This window comes from Pseudoliparis swirei, chromosome 18, assembly GCF_029220125.1.
Source record: "Pseudoliparis swirei isolate HS2019 ecotype Mariana Trench chromosome 18, NWPU_hadal_v1, whole genome shotgun sequence".
NCBI lineage: Eukaryota > Metazoa > Chordata > Actinopteri > Perciformes > Liparidae > Pseudoliparis > Pseudoliparis swirei.
The window spans coordinates 18,702,222-18,720,606 of record NC_079405.1 but is presented as its reverse complement, the minus strand read 5'-3'; the positions used below and the strand labels follow the sequence as shown (position 1 = coordinate 18,720,606).

Here is an 18,385-nt window from a genome sequence, read left to right as displayed (position 1 = left end):
TCTCTTGTCTTTGATTCCTTCTCTTTCTATGGCTGGTCAGAGCAAATCATGATCAGAGAAGATGATCAAACAAGACTGAACAGATGTAACACAATCTACAAAGTATGTACATTTGTTTCTAAGAATGATGATACGACAGTACCACCAGCTCACCTGTGTTCAGAAGCTGGCTGAGTATTTACACCCACACACATAGTGGAATTACTGGAGAGGTGACAGTTAGTGGGATTGCTATATGACTTTGGGGCATATGTGAGTGAAGGCTTGGTTACAGCCGCGGTGGAATCTCACGTAACAAATGCATCACTGTCACTCACCACAAAAAACAGATTGCTTTCCCAGATCACTCCTACTTTATTATTCTCTGTCTATATCACCCGATCTGTCTTTTGCCTTCACATGCCTTCCATATGTATACAGTTTGGCTGGCATTTCTGCAAGTACTCTGTCTTTCTTGTGCCCTGCCCACTATCCTCTCAAGAGATCTGTTACCCATACCCTTATTGGCCACAGTAAATTCTGAGAGCAGATATGACTTAGGTGGAGGCCTAAAATAGATTGCACAGGCCAAAGAAACCAAGCCTTGTGAATGCAGCTGTTGGGCTCATGAAAGGACTTTCGGCTTCTCTGTGATGGCAGCTGTGGGTCTGAGATACCTGGTTTAGGATGAATTCATGAATATTAAAGATTCGATAAATTGCATTTTAAAAATGAAAATAACTACCTCACACAGTTTAGTATAAACTGTTGAGAAGTTTAACTCATAGCTCGTTGTAGTTGTTAACAGAGTAACCAAAGAGCGGATCTCACTAAAGCTCATGTATTCCACCAGACATTAAATTTAATAGGAAATTTCTAGGATTGTGTTTGGTCAAAAACTTAAGTTGCTATGTAGTTAATGTTTTTAAAATTAGGTTCTTGAAATGGCCTGCCAGATAACAAAACTGAAAATCCCTTGGTGGCCGAAGTTGTCAATCCCGGGCAATTAAATTACAAAGAGGAAGACGGAAGAGAAAGCAATAGCTATAGAATGACAAAAAGTGGAAAACAAACAAGTATGAATCAAATTATTGACTATATAATAATTTTAAAAGCAGTTTTGGGGGAGGGGGGGCCTTGTGGAGGTTTTGAAACAAAATGTTGGTCATGATCGGTGGTCCCCAAACTAAGGCCCGATATTATGGAATCATGGCCGAAAAGGTTAGGTAAGAGAAACATTTATTCAGAATGCAGGGTATTTAACCTGCAGGGTCAAACTATTATTTTTTTGTTCAATGCAAAGAAAAGGTTGTTTGTCTGCTCCGGCAAGAGGCGGTGGTGGTATTCAAAGAATACAATCTGCGCCGACACTATGAATCCTGTCACAAAGACAAGTATTTATTTGTCATTTATTTCCTGACTTTTTTTTCGGTGAAGATCCCGGAAAGGGTTATTAATATTTGGTTATGTGTGGCTTTCTGGAAAACATTACATGTTTACATTTAGGCACCCCTGCGATTGTCACACTTTTTCTGTTACAAACTGACCCCGGCCACCATCAGAGAAGGGAAAAGTTATGTGGCCCTCACAGGAAAAAGTTTGGGGACCCCTGGTCATGATTAATAAACCCAAAGATTCTCTTGCAAGATTTTTGTACATATTAATTACAGCAACAGCTGTATTTTTACTTCAGTTTTACGGTTTCTTTTATCTACTTGCATAATCTAGTTGTGATCGTACACTGTATTTTCTGGCAAGACTGAGACTTTTTTTGAGATGTCAGGTTTATTATAATTGGAAAACAAAAATAATTGATTTGCAATAATGGAACAATGGTCTTAATAATTACATTACAGGAACATTTTATTTTTAAAAAATACGAAAAATTCTATTAACTAAAAGAAGTTAATGCAACTTCCCTAATATTGGTCAAAGGTGTCAAGGAACAGATTGGTACATATATTTAGTGCAGATCAGGGGTTTAAGGGGTAAACATACAGGGGCAAGGGGCAGCCTGCACCAAAGCCTGCTAAAGCCACTCAATTTCACGGTGGGTTACAAATAAACTATGCTCTGCCAAGACTTCGCCCCTGAGTTTTCCTCACAAACTCTTTTTCTGGTATTAATCAGGTCTTTCCTGCCTCCCTTCACCAGCTTTCCTGCCATTTGTTTTCGCTCATAGCAACGTCTACTTCAAACCAGTTGTCCACCAATATAACTGAGCTTAAACAACGCTGAATACCTCAATCAGTTTAGGCCGCCGCCGAGCTAAAACTATCTGGGACACCTTCAGAAACACAAGCCAGCCGCGATCCCGTTCAGCTATTTAATGTAATGTTTCCGCAATATAAAGGCACCGTTCGAGAGCTGAGGTTTTAAAATGGCTGAAGCCAGCTTCTTTGGGCCCAGACTGACCATTAAAGAGAGGAAAGACCGCGTTCAAGAGCCAACGCAATAAAAACTCACAAACTCCAAAAGAACTTCAAAATATGCCGTAATGTTTGAAAACCCTAGCTGATTTTAGATTCTTTTTTCACATCCTATTTTTCACAAAAGGGACCTGTTCTAAACTCCGGGGACCCTGCCGTTTTCCAGATGGTTCTCTTCAGTTCAAAACTGTTTTGTGAAACGAGAAAACCTCTCCCCTTTAACTATGTCCCTATACTCATCTAATGTTTCTATTGATTCACAGGGGTATACAGGACTGTCTCAGAAAATTAGAATATTGTGATGAAGTTCTTTATTTTCTGTAATGCAATTAAAAAAACAAAAATGTCATGCATTCTGGATTCATTACAAATCAACTGAAATATTGCAAGCCTTTTATTCTGATTTATTGCTGATTATGGCTTACAGCTTAAGAAAACTCAAATATCCTATCTCTAAATATTAGAATATCATGAAAAAGTATACTAGTAGGGTATTAAACAAATCACTTGAATTGTCTAATTAACTCGAAACACCTGCAAGGGTTTCCTGAGCCTTGACAAACACTCAGCTGTTATAAATCTTTTTTTTTACTTGGTCTGAGGAAATATTAAAATGTTATGAGATAGGATTTTAGAGTTTTCTTAAGCTGTAAGCCATAATCAGCAATATTAAAAGAATTAAAGGCTTGCAATATTTCAGTTGATTTGTAATGTATCCAGAATGCATGACATTTTTGTTTTTTTAATTGCATTACAGAAAATAAAGAACTTTATCACAATATTCTAATTTTCTGAGACAGTCCTGTATGTGCAGCCATAAAAAGGAGCTGACTGAATACCCAGTACTGCTATCATTACACAATTCATCATCGTATACACACATATCTTAAACACATACACAGGGAGATATCTATCTATCTATCTATCTATCTATCTTTCTTAGGAGATGCTGTCAGCCTTTCTCTGTTAAGTGAAGGGAAAAGGGTATAAAGAGACAGACAATGAAAGATAATGATGAGGTGAGCGAAGACAGAAAGATAGAGGAACTCCCTTCCTGAGATTATAAAAGCAGCTCTCTCTACTGCAGGCCTCATCTCAGTCCAGGCGGCTAATTGATGGCAAATAGCTCTACAGCAGTTTCCTTCCACACGCACACACAAATACACGTCATACATTATATACACATGCAGTTTCCCTGCGGTTTTCAACACAGCTCGTTTGGCAAGAGAGGAAGGTCTCACTCCAGACAGACCCAGCCAACAGCGGAAAACACACACACTCACATAAACACACAGCGTACCTTGTAATATTTAGCCCTCATCTCGTATAAGGTAGGACAGGTAAGTAGTTTGGTTATGCTGATGGGAAGACAAGGCCACTTAGGTGGTAGGTCCTAGCTGGGTGACCTCCAGAGTTTAAGCTGCTTCGCCTGCCCAACAAGAGCAACTCCTAAGAGGCTAGACTGTGAGAGGCCAGCCCATGATGAGGATAGCACTAGCCTGGCAACCAGACCTCACATATGGAAACCGTTTAACTGTTATTATTAATATCCACCCCAAAAATTAAACTAATAACACATGCAGACACTGCCAAGACTCGGCTCAGGAGACATAGGGAAAACACATACATACACAAACAGAGACCGTCTGCCATATGCACATGCATACACAGAAACATACACACATGAAGACACATATACACACACAGACGCTTATTGGTTAAACAGAAAAACACACTCCTAGTCAGTGGCCTGTAAAATTATTAGCGTGCCTGCCCGCTTCGATGGAAATAAAACTCTTTCATGTTTTTGGTTCAGAGGGTTTTTACACCTGGTTGTGGCTGTGGAGATGGTGATGGACACACCCTTGCACCCACCCTTACCACACACGCACTCACACACACGGAAGTGGGCAGGCACAACAAAGGCTGGCTGCTGTACAAGATGTTAGAAGTTTTAAACAAGAACAAACTCTTTAACTTTCCCAAATGAGAAGCAGGGGCGTGTTCCAAAAAGGGGAAATGGGAAAGTGTGTGAATGTGTGTGCACGCTGGACTATGTGATTTAGTTAGAGGGTCAATACAACAGGCATTTTTTTCTTTGTTAAATTTCTCATTGAATGAGCATAAATAAAGAGCAGTATTTATGACATTATAATTTTAATACATTTTGCATGACAACAGAGAAAAAGCTTCTAATTAAGATTTCATAAATAATATACACTTTTATTAATCCCCAAGGGGAAATTAGTTCTCTGCATTTAACCCATCCTTAGTTATTAAGGAGCAGTGGGCTGCAGTGATTCGCCCGGGAAGCAACTGGGGGTTCAGTGCCTTGCTCAAGGACACTTCGACTTGCAACTAATGGGGAGAGCAGGGAACGAACCCACAACCTTGCGGTTGCAGGACGGCCATCTTACCCCACTGAGCTACAGCCGCCCCATACCCATATTAACATATATTTGGATAAAGAAGTTTGGACAAAGTTCTACCATACTTTATTTCAAATGAAGTTTCAATTAATGTGTCTATGTTTTTGTGGTTGTTGTTATGGAAAACTTAATTGACAAGACAAATCTTCTGTCTATCAGGTGAAAAAAGGCCATCACACACACTGTCCCAGAGCTTATGAAGAAAGCAGGGAGAGAGAGAGAAAGAAGAGCTACATTCCTCTTCTCGTCCTTGTTGACTCTAATCTCTTCTTTAAAATGGCTTACACAAAGAACCAGCGTGGATTAGCTAATTATCAACACTTTAGGTCTCTGCAGCTATTGTGTCTACGGTGTGTATTTGTATGTGTGTGTTCATTGTGTGTACTGCCGGGCTCTTGACTGTTTCCAGGGTAACTACTTGGCTAGCAGCCTTTTAAGTGTTGCACATTTTGTCTTTATCCTTCACATTCTCTCCTTCACCTCTCAGTGTCACCTTCTGTGAGTCCAGAGTTGGGGGATAAAGGAGTAAGGGTATATACTAGGGATGCACCGATCTGATCGGCGCCGATCCATATCGGCCGATATTCCCATTATCGGTTTTGATCAGCGTTCTCAAAACGGCCGATCAAACTTGGCCGATCAGATGACATAAAATCTGCAAGATCTATCAGAGACGTTTCAATCGCGGCGAAGCGCAACGGAGACAATGCGCCCGGCGAGGGCCGGCAGAGGTCGGAGGTCAACGAGGGGATCCTCACGCACCGAGCGCCGTCCCTGTCCCCCGAGTTGAATCTCTGGGTCATCTCAGCCGACACTTACATTTCTGTGCCCCTATAGACTGATGTTCACGGTAAACGCATTCGATCGGGAGCGTGCGAGGGTTTTGATAAAGTTAGCGGAAGGATTTACGTGACAACATCCGGTTTTGCAAAGTTAGCGGAAAGAACCACATGAAACAACATCCGTTTTTCAAAACAAGATGTCGACAAATCATACACTAACATATAAAAGTAAACAATGAACTGATTTTGTATCTTTATAGATCGTTTCTGAGATTTAGCTTAAATTATGCTAACATTAAAACATTTTTACTGTACCAAGGAAGAGTTTATAAAAATAAGTCAGACTTTTGTATGTTAAAAAAAGTCCTGTATATAGATTTCCCCAAGAGTTCCAGAAAATGAATGATGCAGATGTGTTCCATACATATCTGAAATCCCCATCACTGGCAATCAATCAATTTTAATGTATCAATTAGGACATTTTTCAAAATAAAAGTCCTAAATGTTTAAAGAAATCGGTAATTTCTTTTATGTTTGAGGTGCTTTATATATGTATTTCCGCATAGTCCTAGGCAATAATGCTACACAAATGCTTCAATCGACACCGTGATCGGTGATCGGTATTATCGGATCGGCAGATACTGATTTCAGTGGTCGGTGATCGGCACCAAAATACCTGATCGGTGCATCTCTAATATATACAAAAAGAAAGGAGACTTGGACCAATATATGAGAATCTTTTTGAGGAATAAGCCCCTAGTGACCTCTGAAACACTGTTTCTGAACACACGTCAATTAAAACCGATTACTAGTGCTACTTTTTAATATAGGGGGCAGAAGACGACGACCAATATGAACAGCCATCCATGAGCATGCCCCCCGACCCACACACTCACACCCCAGTGTCACTGACCAGGAGTAGTAATGAGGTTGTGCAGCTTTGCTCGCTGACCTATGACCTCTAAAAAAGACCTCAGTCACCGTGGCAATACCGTCTGAAGAGCGAGAATCAACAATCAACTTTTTCACCCTCCAAAATGTCTCTGAATAGTGTCTGTCCCTGCTCATGTGTGTAAGTGTGTACTTTTGTGTGTGAGTGCTTCCAAACACTTCCATGGCAACCAAACCAAAACTAACTCCTCCAGGTGCTCGGGGATGGGTGTATAACCCAGTCTCCACAACAGAGGACACACACACACACACACACACAAACACATACACATGCACCCTTCTTCTGTTGATATCCGTCTATTCTTGTCCCTTAACCTCTTGGCTGGTTGGGTCAACAAACCGTGTCCATGCAGGCTGATCTGGCCTGGTGGACCATGTCTACTGTCCGTCTACTCTTTATCCATAAGACATGTAGCCTTGTAGCATGCTTTTTTTTAGCCTCATTAAGTTGATTTTTTAGTTCCTATCAAGTCAATGTGAAAATGATGGCGTATCTATCAGTTATGATTTCAGAAACTGTTCAAACCATAGCTGTCCCTCAAGAACAATAAATGCTATTTGCATTGTGTTTGTTTTTACATCTCTGGTGTAAAGGAATGCGTTATGTGTGAAGTACATATGCCTCAACCCCCCCACTCCCAAACCCCTAACAGTAAAAGCAGTTTAGAGAATGAACGGATGTCTCTATCTAAATATTGAGCATGTAGTACACTATAATAGTTTGTATCAATCAATACGAGCAGATTGATAAGTAGAGAGATCAGCAGCTCAAGAAAAAAACGGAAGTGAAAGTCAAAGAAGTTGGATAAAAGGACCTGCTGGTGCTTTCAAGACTCCTCAAGGAAGTTGGTGTTCTATAGGTCTCTTTGTATTGCCTCGATAACAGCAGTGGGTGTTCTGCGATGCTAGGCAACCCAACTGGCCCCTCCTCTGTCTTAGCATGACCTTTGGTGACCTGTGAACTATACTGACCTCAAACATAAAGAGGAAGGCCTGGCTGAGACCGAGGGGAAAGCTTTTAGGAGGTGACAGCACTCAGAGAAAGGCCTGGGACTGATTTACTAGCCCGCACACACGACCGACGGACACATGCACACAGACACTCACACACTCACACACACACACACACACACAAAGAGACGGATGCAGACAGACAGCAAAACAACACATATAGACATACATGGGATATAACCTGTCCTGCAGATGCCCAAAACCGGAGTATAATGTAATTAATATATATCCCACTGCTATGACAAACTGAAAAAAGTCTCTGGAAATGTGTCTTCACCTCGTCCTAGCACCACTTCACCTCTGTCTCCTATGCACTCCTGACCTGAAAGTGAACTTTGGGGTAGAGCTGGAGGTCAAACGGGACATAACTGTCCCAGTGACCAAAATTCACCTCCCATAATTTAGCAATGGCCGAGCAGCCGGACCAATAGAATCACATGTGTCTTAAAACCTCCCCACCTCTAGCCACACAGGTCATATTGACAGAGTCTAGCTAATCTAACAGAAAGCCATACGTTATTTGAATCATCCAGCATCAAACACAAATGCCCACTCATGCACATGCACGTGCACACAATCTGTATTTGTGTATAGCTGAGATCTGTATCAGTTCCCCCTGATCTCCAGTCATCATTGTGGCTCCTTAATTACACCCTTCATTACCTCACATCAGCTCTGTACATGTGTGTAACTATGTGTTTGTGCATGAGAGAGGGAGAGAAACAAAGATTGCCAGGATGTGTGTGTGTAGCTTTGAGAAACCAAAAAGAAGAAACATAATTGATTAAGAGAAATCAGAGTAGGGAACAGAGCTCCGAGTCAATTTCTAAAACTGACTTTTTCTTAACCAATGTGTCTTTTAAACTCTTGGGTCAGGGAGACCGCTACAATCTGTCTCTCACTTTCTAAATTGAGTAATAGCAAATTAAAGGCAAGAGAGAGAAAGTGAAAAAGGGGGAATAACCCTCCTTGAGTGTTTTAGCTGACCGGCAAGTGGCACAGAGGAAACGGCACATTTTTGTCACCATCTCTCCCTTTCCTCTCCCTCCTACTTTCCCCTCCCCTCTTCCTGACATCACTGGCTGTGACTACTGTAGCTGCTGAAACACCAGAAGTGACTCACAGATGGCGAGGGAAAAGAAGGAGACATAAAATGGGTAAGAATGGAGGGGAGAGGAGAATTGACAGCAAAGTGCAGACCCACATCTCCATAAAATGTAAAGAAAAGGAAAGAATTGAAGACACCTGGTTTTTGTCAGAGCACCCTCCACCCACCCACAAACACACACAAACAAACACACACACACACACACACACCTATGTGTGTGTGGCTGTAGCTCAGTGGGGTAAGGGGGTCGTCCTGCAACCCCAAGGTCTTTGGTTCGATCCCCACTCTCCCCATTAGTTGCAAGTCGAAGTGTCCATGAGCAAGGCACTGAACCCCCAGTTGCTCCCCGGGCGCATCACTGCAGCCCACTGGTCCTTAATAACAAAGGGTGGGTTAAATGCAGAGAACACATTATGTTGCCTCTGTACCTGTACTCTGTGCAATGACAATAGATTGAATCCAATCCAATGCACACACACACACACACATACACACACACTTTGAGGTTTGTTAGGATTTATCCTGCTTACATTTCTCCTCTGTTATGCATCATTTCATGTCTACACAAATACCCAGCACCTCAATAAAGTGCCTTAATACACTCTCCACTACACTCTCCCTTTTCCACCTCTCCTTCCTCTCACCCTGTAACTCCGCTCTTTGTTTTTCCTCTTCTCCCTCCCTCCTCTCTCTCCTCGATGATGGGGCAGAACTGGTCTTTGCCCTTTCTTCCCTTTCTTCCCTCTCGCGGCTCCCTCTCTCCTGCTCTGTTCTTTCTGGAGAGGCAGACAGGCCACATTCCACTGGGAGGCCCAGGCGCCCTTTTTTGACACGTCTCAGCGTTACCCCCATGTTCTGCTTCTGTGCCCCTCCTTTTCCCTCTGGCTGTATATCCCATCTCCCTAATCCCTCTTCTACACTCACCCATTTCCTCATGTGTCCACTGACCACCTACAGCATCTACCTGTGACCATATATATATATATATATATATATCTACCGATCCATCAGAAAGACAAAAAAAATAGAAAGAGAGAATTAAAGAGTCAGTGAGAGATGGAGAAGCTGAGAGAGACAGAAGACAGAGAGAGGCCAGTAGGGGGGTTTGATGGCTGGAGATGGCTGAGATGTCTCTCAAGTTCCCAAGGGGCCAAAGGAAAAGACGGCTTTGTGTTCTGACAACACCGTGCTGTCAGGAGTTCTCTCGTAGTGTGTGAATGTGTCTTTTTTGCTCCAGTGCACACTGGCATGGTGTTTAAGCACCAACACTAGTCTACACTACACCTTCAGGAGAGAGACTCAAGCGTGGAAGAAAAATGAACAAGAGGAGGAGGAGGGAGGTAGACAAGTTCTTATACAATGTTGTCAGGTGACCAGTGTCAATATTGGGGCCTTCTTTGTCAGACAATATTGATTTGTTATGAGCAGTGGGCACATGTTAAGAATCCAGCCTCTATTATCATCCATTACAACACCAATATTGGATTTAATCAAAAGGGTTTTGGAAATAATGGATACAAAAGTAACAAATAACCTTTCGGACAAAGCATGTGCAGGTTTGAATCTTTTAGAAAAAGAGATGTACATCTGGCATTTACCTGACATACAGGTTTTAAACTAATATAAATAAAACAAAAAAGTGGTGAATCTCTAATTTAACTTAGCTGATGAAAGTTTTACCAACTAGACATTGTCAGCATAAGAAACAGGAAATACATTGTGGGGGTGTAAAACCAAGGATAAAAGAAAAGTAACAGTCTAGGTTTCTGATGAGCACACTCAAATTGATATCTGATCATACTGTATACTGACTCTCAACTGTACAGTAAAAAAGCCAAAGGCTTAGTGGCAAAATGCACAACGGACCCAGAAAAAAATCCAGGAAAGACCCACAAAACGCTTGATCTTAATGGAAAGCACGATCTAAATAGCGAATAACTACAATACATTATTGTGTAGTTACTGTTACATATGTGGATGTCATATTTTTTGTGGGGTGAGGGCTGGGATCTGGAGGAAAGGTTGTGCTTGTATTTCATGGTCCACAGCGGGTAGAAGGAAAAAGAAGTACAGTGAGAGAGGAAGAGAAAAAGATGGAAAGAGAGAGGGAGGTATGTTTGTGGTTGGTAACCCGCTCAAGAGAGGAAATACCAGCGTGCACACACACATACACATACACCGACACACACATATACACACACACAGGTGCAAAAACATAGAGAGCAGAGTCACGTCCGAGAGAATAAAGACCTGCTTTGTATGAGCTACAGGTTTGATGTTTATGTGTGTGCATTTGTGCGTGGCTGTGTGTGTCCTCGGATGAAGGTTGCTGAGGAAGCAGGGTGAGGATGCAGTCAGGGGAAGGAGGAGGGAGAGCAGGACAGAAGTGAAGGGCCTTGAGTGTTCTTCATTCACCTGAGGCTCCATCATTATAATTAAGGGGAATAATTTTAGCAGCAAGGAGGAAACCCAGATTTCCCCCTCTGGGTTTCCTCAACTCAGCTGGTGTTGGAGAGCCCATGCAGAACTCACAGTGAACCTCTGTGATGGGCGGATACTACAGGCACGCAAACCCACACAGCAAGGGAGAGAGTTATACATATTGCCCACATGCTTATTCATCCAGTGCATATAGTAAAGAGGAAGACTTCTTCTTTTCTCTTTTTTCCATCTCTTCATCAATTGCAGCAACTGCCACATCAATGACTAGATCATCATCAATCATTAGATGACGACACATTATGGACAAATGACTAATGTAGAGACCTCTAGATAAACATCAAAACAAAATCTTGAAACTATCTGTGTGGTTGTGTACATTGGAGAGCAATCCGAAAAAGAGCTATGTGGATATTTAGTGAAAAGTGAAATAATATTGAAGAATTTCATCAAAGAAGTTCTGTGAAGTTTGAAAATTCCATTTGACACAGTGACACAGTGGTGTGTGTGTATGTGTGTATGTTTGTGTGTGTATTTGGAGGGATGAGTGTGTGTGTATAGGGAGGCAGGATAAATAGCATAACTGGAGACACTACACAGTAGCTTGTCAAACACACAAAAACAGCACTTTATGGATCGGTAAAAGAAAAGAAAAGAGACTCTCCCACACACACTCCTTGGACACGAGTGTGTGTTTACATTGTGAGAATGTACAAGTGTAAGTGCGCCCAGGACAAAATGGCTCCTCTCACCTCCAGAGCTTAGACGGCGGGTCTTATATTTTCGAAACCAGTAACGTGTAATAGTATATTAGCAAGAACCTCCTGCGTATGAATTATTATGGTGGACTTTGTCCCAGTTTAATTAGCTCACACATTATGAATGGTGTATAATTAAAGCACCTACCAGCCAACCCGTCAGAGCCTTTCACTGTTCGCTCAAGCAAGGCTGACAATTACCAGAGTATGGCTGACTATGTGTTGTCACATCTGTACATTATGTCAGAGTCTGGTGTGTACATGCTGTTCCCAGACCACTGTACATATGCACATGAGTTGCACAAGAGGGAGGTGTTGCAAAACAAGTCTTGCGAGCACATATATATATATATATATATATATATATATACAGACATACAGCTACATATGTAAACATAATGTCTCCCACACACACACACACACACACACCTGTTGCTGCTGCAGGTGCAGTAAGTCGATTTGGCTGATCTCTCCATTGGTGTCTCCGTTAGAACCACCCTCTCTACCGCCCCCTCCATCTGATTGGCTGCTGACTCCATTTTGGTTGGACGGCGTCGTTCGAATGGTCTCAGAGGCTGATTCCACCATCATCACTGGCACCTGAGAGCAGATAGGAAGGATGGAGGTGGGGGTCGGAGGGGCAAAACAACAGACAGATTGAACAAATGTGACCTGGGCAGTTTAAGCAGAAAGCCTGCTCCCATCTGAGTGAACAAACAAGGCAAGAACCTAAAGTAAACACAAGCAGAGATAGGGAAGTGTATTGTGTGTTTAAATGTGCATGTGTGTGTGCACGTGTACTTTGTGAAAAGGGCTTTTGGTCATGAACCACCCACCCACACACACATCCACACACACATGCCCAAGTGGCCACAAAGCAACACCTGAGGCAGACACTTTTTTGTCTGTACGTAAATGGGTGCCTAGGTGCGTACGCATGGATTAGGATCAGACGTGCAGCAAATCTAAACTGACAAGGCTGTTAATACTCTGCTATACAGTTAAATAACGCAGACATTTCTCCAATAATCAGAGGTGGCATCTGTGCGCTGTGCGAGAGCCATGAGCAGGTTGGTCTTTGAGCAAGATCCGTTTGATGCACCTTCATAGGGCCTCTCTAATTAGAACTTGTTCCTTCCACAAAACCTGACAAAACGAGTCGTTCCTGGATGTGTTGTTGTTTTTGAGAAACAAGGCTTTGCAAACACACAGGCGCATTTGCCATCGTTAGGAGCTTGAGCGTGGGAGAGAGGAGACGCCGAGACACACACATAGGCGTGTGAAGAACACATACAAGGCAGCTCACACAAAACAAAACAAACCCTCATACAAGCACGCAGGCTGTGAACTGCTAATAACAAGCTCAATCTCGTCTTTCTGCCTCATCCAGTTTTAGAAATTAATGCACGCACACACATACACACACACACACACATACATAGTTTTTAAGGGGAAAGTTCTAATGCTTTTATTTCAGCAAACCAGGGTGGGTACACAAAACGCAATCGAGGCATTGTACTGTGTGCGACTGTGTGCACGTATATGTGTGCGTTTTTCAGAAGCGTACAACCCATGCCTTCTGGGGAAACAATAAAAGGCATTTCATGAGAGAATCTCACTTTGAGGCAATAGCAGGTGAAGCTATGTGTATGTGTGTGTGTGTGTATTTTTCTGAGACTGACAGCAGGTGAGGTTGTGAAAAGGTGCTGGTGAATGAGTTGGTGGGTTTGCTAGTTAAAGGTTCAGTTAACCCAAATCCTTCAAAATATATTGCTGTCTGCCCATGCATATGGTTTTATTTTCCAAAGTTTCAGTTTACTGCGACAGAATTGTCTGCTGTTTGCATTTATACAATGGAGATGAACAGAACATTGTTTTATGCAAGCCAATGCAATGAAAAAAAACATGAAATAATTCTTCATCAATTTGTCCTTTCACAAAATACTTAGTGTATACTCATAAAAAAGAATTCTTTCAGCAGCACAAACCAAATTTCTTGCAATAGTATTGTATTAGCCTCGTGTTTGAAATTTCAGAGGCGGCTTTCCCAAGGCCCATCAAATAAAAAATCTATATAGCTTGATACCACAGAGAATACATGATACACTATGTTTGTTAGTTTTCACTATTGACCTTGTAAAGTGCAGGGGGCAATGTTTTTTTGGTTGAACTAAACCTTTAAAAGTACAGGGTGCCAACAGACATATTTAACTAGTCCTCCTTAACGAGCAACACCATTTGAAAAACCACAAATCACACTGCGGTATTTTTCCAACCCATTAACTCTCTCCTGTCTCCCTCCTGGCACATACGTTGAGTGTTATTGTGACATTTAAAGTTAGTCACTTAATCTCGAACCTCATTCTTCTTCCTAACACTTCCTTCTTCATTCTCTTTCTTTTCTTCCAACTCCTCCTGCCTCTGCTTGGTCAAACTGCTCCCTGATACTATATTATGAAGCAAGGCATAGTGCTGAGTGATCAACAGATCGCCACACAGGTCTACTGGCTTTCCACTGCATTAGAAATTCTCACATCAACACATGTCTGGCTAAGCATGAATCACCACCTCGCTATCGTGGCCACACTGTACTGCGCTGTGCTGTAATGTACTGTACACCCATCTGCTTCTAACTTTTCCTCATTGACCTTATTAGCAATGAAGGGAAGAGAGATAAAGACAGACAGAGAAATAGAACTCACAGGTGGACAAGGACCTAATGGGAAAGTGGGGAGTATGAAAAAACATAAGCGCATGCCCTCTTTCTCTCTCTCTCTCTCTGTCACGCACACGCACACACACACAGGCAGTGTGGTATGCTCTTCTAAAGGGTGTGTACCCTGTCATATCCTGTAATGGGTGTATATAAACTGGTGTAATGGAGGTCGGGAAAAAGGCAGGGGCATAAATCTACCCTGAAGTCTCTGATTAGGGCTATGATACACACACAGTGCTTTAAGTTTAAGTGTTTCTGGCAGTGAAGAGGAGCTGCCCGTGCAGAGGCCTGTCTCAACCCGCTACTCACTCTTTCAGTGTCTCTTACTCGCTTTCTCGCTTTCTCTACATGCTCAGACCCCCTCCAGCTGAACCCCTGACCTGAGAGTGTGTTGGGAGAGATATTCCCACTACCCCGAGGGGACCAAGCGAGGGAGGGAGGGAGGGGCGCAGATCTGAGAGATAAAGAATGTGTTTGGAGGAAAGGGAAATAAAAGGTCTCCTTTGCCTTCTCATTGGGATGGAGAAGAGAAGAAGGGAAATGGGACTCAACATGTTTCTGATGACTCTGGTGTATATGTATGTGTGTTTGTCTAAGAGGCTGACACCTACCTTTGTACTGTAATAGATTAGCTCATAGCCAACACTCAGTGCATGGGTTTATATGAGTTTCTTGTGTGATTGATGCACGGAGAGGAGCTGGGATGAGTCCTGTTTCGACACGTAGGCTTGTTCAGATGTTCTCCAAAATTTAACACTAATAATAATCAAAACTCAGTTCTCCTTCTGTTTCTTCCCACTGCACTTGGTGTGTGTGTGGAGTTCAAACAAGCCGAGCCAAATGCCCAATGAGCTGGCTCACAACGGCTGACTCCCAGGCTTTGTTGAAGGGATTGGCTCTGTCAGATTCCTCCTGGTCACAGCTCGTCAGAACCATAAAGCCGGACCAGTTTCACTCTCTGTGAATGTCTGTTTGTCTATGTAAGAGGGAGTTGTGTACAGTGTGTATTTATGTGTGCATCTGTGTTTACAGCAGCTTAGTGAGATAATAAGTCTTTATCATGTTATGCCTCATGAGGGAATATTTCCAGCAGTCCCAGAACGCCTGTTCTGTTTCCTCCGCCTTGCATCAGCTCGCAGGAACGCTGCTTATTAGGCAAAGAACTGAGGGAATAAGGGTGGGAGGGAGCGAAGGGGTAGGGGGCAGGAGGGAGGGGGGAACGGGAAAAAAATTGTCTGTACCAGTATCTACACTCCATCATCTATCTTCTACTTTCATCTGACTCTTGAATTATCTGTCTTTCCCCAACTCGCTGCATGCTAACTTTCTCCATCTGGTTATTGGCAGGTTCAGCCTTGGAAAACATTAAAGTTTTCACCCTGAAATAGAATCCACATAGGTTACTTCTATGATCTCTGATAGTTCAATCAATATTTGTGAACAAGAAAAACAGACAAGATAGAAATCTGAGGAACTAGTGCTCTAACCTGTTTTGTAATAAGGAAACAGAATTTGGAGGAGCCTCTGTTAACAAAGAATGTCTGTGTGTATTCATACAATATTTGGTTGTTATAGTGGATTTTATTATAAATGACAGTTATGAACTGAAAAAACACACTGTAAGAAAAATTTACTCTGGTTACTGTCATTGTGTCCACAAAATATCCTATTTACGATCTGTGGAGCGGTTCAGGATTTGTCTCTTGAAAGCATCAAAAAGTGTCTCAGCTGTTTTTTGTCAATACATGAACACTGACAGACACGTACAATTATCAATTTAGAAAACACATACAAACCCATGTTCTCACACTTTCACCCAAGACTCCAACACTAAATATACCATGATATTGACTTTAAGGGAATGTGTCCCAAAACAAATCCAACTATCAGGCTTGTGCTCCTATGTGTCCATTAATCACTCCTTCAATTCACAGAGAGAAACACAAAGCAAAAAATAAATAACAAGGTGAGGCATTTAGAGATTATTTGTGATAAGAAAAAAAGAAACAAGTAAACATGGTTCGTGTTATTAATGTTTCAGTCGTGATTCTGCAGACAATGGGAGAGACAATATTCTCGTGTCATCATAGTTTCAAGGCAGTTTCCAGCACAGTAGGCCTACTGCACCTCCTATATATATTACTTTACCTTTCCATGCATGCAGATATTCAAATATCTTAATAATGAGGTTACCTTGTGCGTGTTAAGACATGTTGATTCTGAGAACAGCATCAGCTTAAATACATTTCAGTGAATTACTGTCAGACACAGTTCATGAAGTATTTCTGAGCTGACGTGTATTAGCTTAAATAAAAGAGAATAAGGTCAGGCGAAAGCTAAAGAAATAACACACGTATTCTCAAGCAAGCACACACACATAGCAACAACATAGGCTACTGCATAGGCTAAGTTATTTTTCCATCACTTCCCTGTCCAAGTTTGGTTATTCCCTCAACAGCTGGCCGTTTCTACATGCTAGTTAGATTGGCAGCAGGGTAGGCTACCATGCCGGAGCAGCCAATTGTCTTCCACACAGAGCTAAAGCTAGCCCCTAACAGCAGCTCTGCTCCAGGCTACTCTGGCTGCAAGCCAGCGCTAACAGGTTGGCTAACAGCAAAGAGCTAATGCTAGTCTGCGGCTGCCTTGGCCATACTCCAGCGCTAACAGGTGAACTCCATTATCCCACAGATAGTCAGTCAGATGTGGGCCAATATCTACTACCGGCTGGCTTGCTTGCTTTCTTGCTGGCTTCAAAGAGCATCATCAACCCAGATAGAGAAGCTAGCTGCCCTGGCCTATAGCCTGGCCTACGGTGTGCTGTGCAGCTGACTAATGAATAAGCCAATACTGTTGTTGGAGAGTGGAGAGAAAAGGAGATGGGTTCAGACTGCAGATGATAAGAAAAAAATCCCCTGCTATATAAACACAGGGAATTCTTCTATAGGCCTACTTCTGCAAGACTGTCTGACATAGCCTATGGTGTTCAGTTTGTCTGACCATTTAAGTGAGTGTTTGCGTGTGCTTGTAGCCTCTGCACGTGCATGTGTGCTTTTCTCTGTATTTGCTGTACAGTATGTAGCCTACCATATATGTTCATTCCCCCTCCTCTCTGGAGTGTATGTCTGTAGGCGCGCGCGTCCATGTGTGAATTGTGGGTCTGCTTGCCCGCCTGCAGTTCTCTGAAGACAAAGTCCCTGTTTACAGAGCCCATAAAGATTAGCCTCCCTTGGTCAGGTGGGTTCTGGAGCCATAGGTAAACACACAGCACATTCCACACCGATGAGATCGCTCCGTATGTGTGTATGACCGGGGCAAACATACACTCCTGCCTTCACCTCGACCCTTCCTTTAGAGTGCAGTAAGTGATTTACCAGCTTGCAGACTGCTGTCTATTCGAAATACTGGAGATAGACACAAAGATACACACACACACACGCTCACATCACACACACATATTTGTAGAAGGAGCGGATTTCATGCACACCTCATTTATCTGAGCCTAAAATCACGGGTTGTAAATTCCAAAAGAGGTAAAACTTGCTCATGTGTTTGTGCCTGTGTGCCGGTTGGAAAAACATCCTGTGGATCATGAGGATGAAAAATCCCTGCTTTCCCCTTCATCTCTTCCCCCTGTCCGGAGAGGTAATGGAGGCTGAGGTCCGGCTATGACAGTCCACACTGCTAATACTCTGATTGTATTCAACATGGTGGAACAGAGGTGAAGAGGGGAGGTGGAGGAATGGAGGCCAAGAAAGAGAGGAGCTTGGAAAAAGGGGACGTGCC

The 18,385-nt window shown here is 42.5% G+C and overlaps 1 protein-coding gene across 2 annotated transcripts in view; it reads right to left on the bottom strand.

The window, feature by feature from the left end:
- Positions 1–18,385, bottom strand: part of foxp4 (forkhead box P4) — a 96,794-nt gene that overhangs the window by 51,274 nt on the left and 27,135 nt on the right. For both annotated transcript variants that reach the window (XM_056436844.1, XM_056436845.1), the window contains exon 2: positions 12,316–12,486. In XM_056436844.1, the coding sequence (XP_056292819.1) occupies positions 12,316–12,477 (162 nt within the window). In that variant the 5' untranslated portion in view covers positions 12,478–12,486. The remainder of the gene's footprint in view (positions 1–12,315; positions 12,487–18,385) is intronic.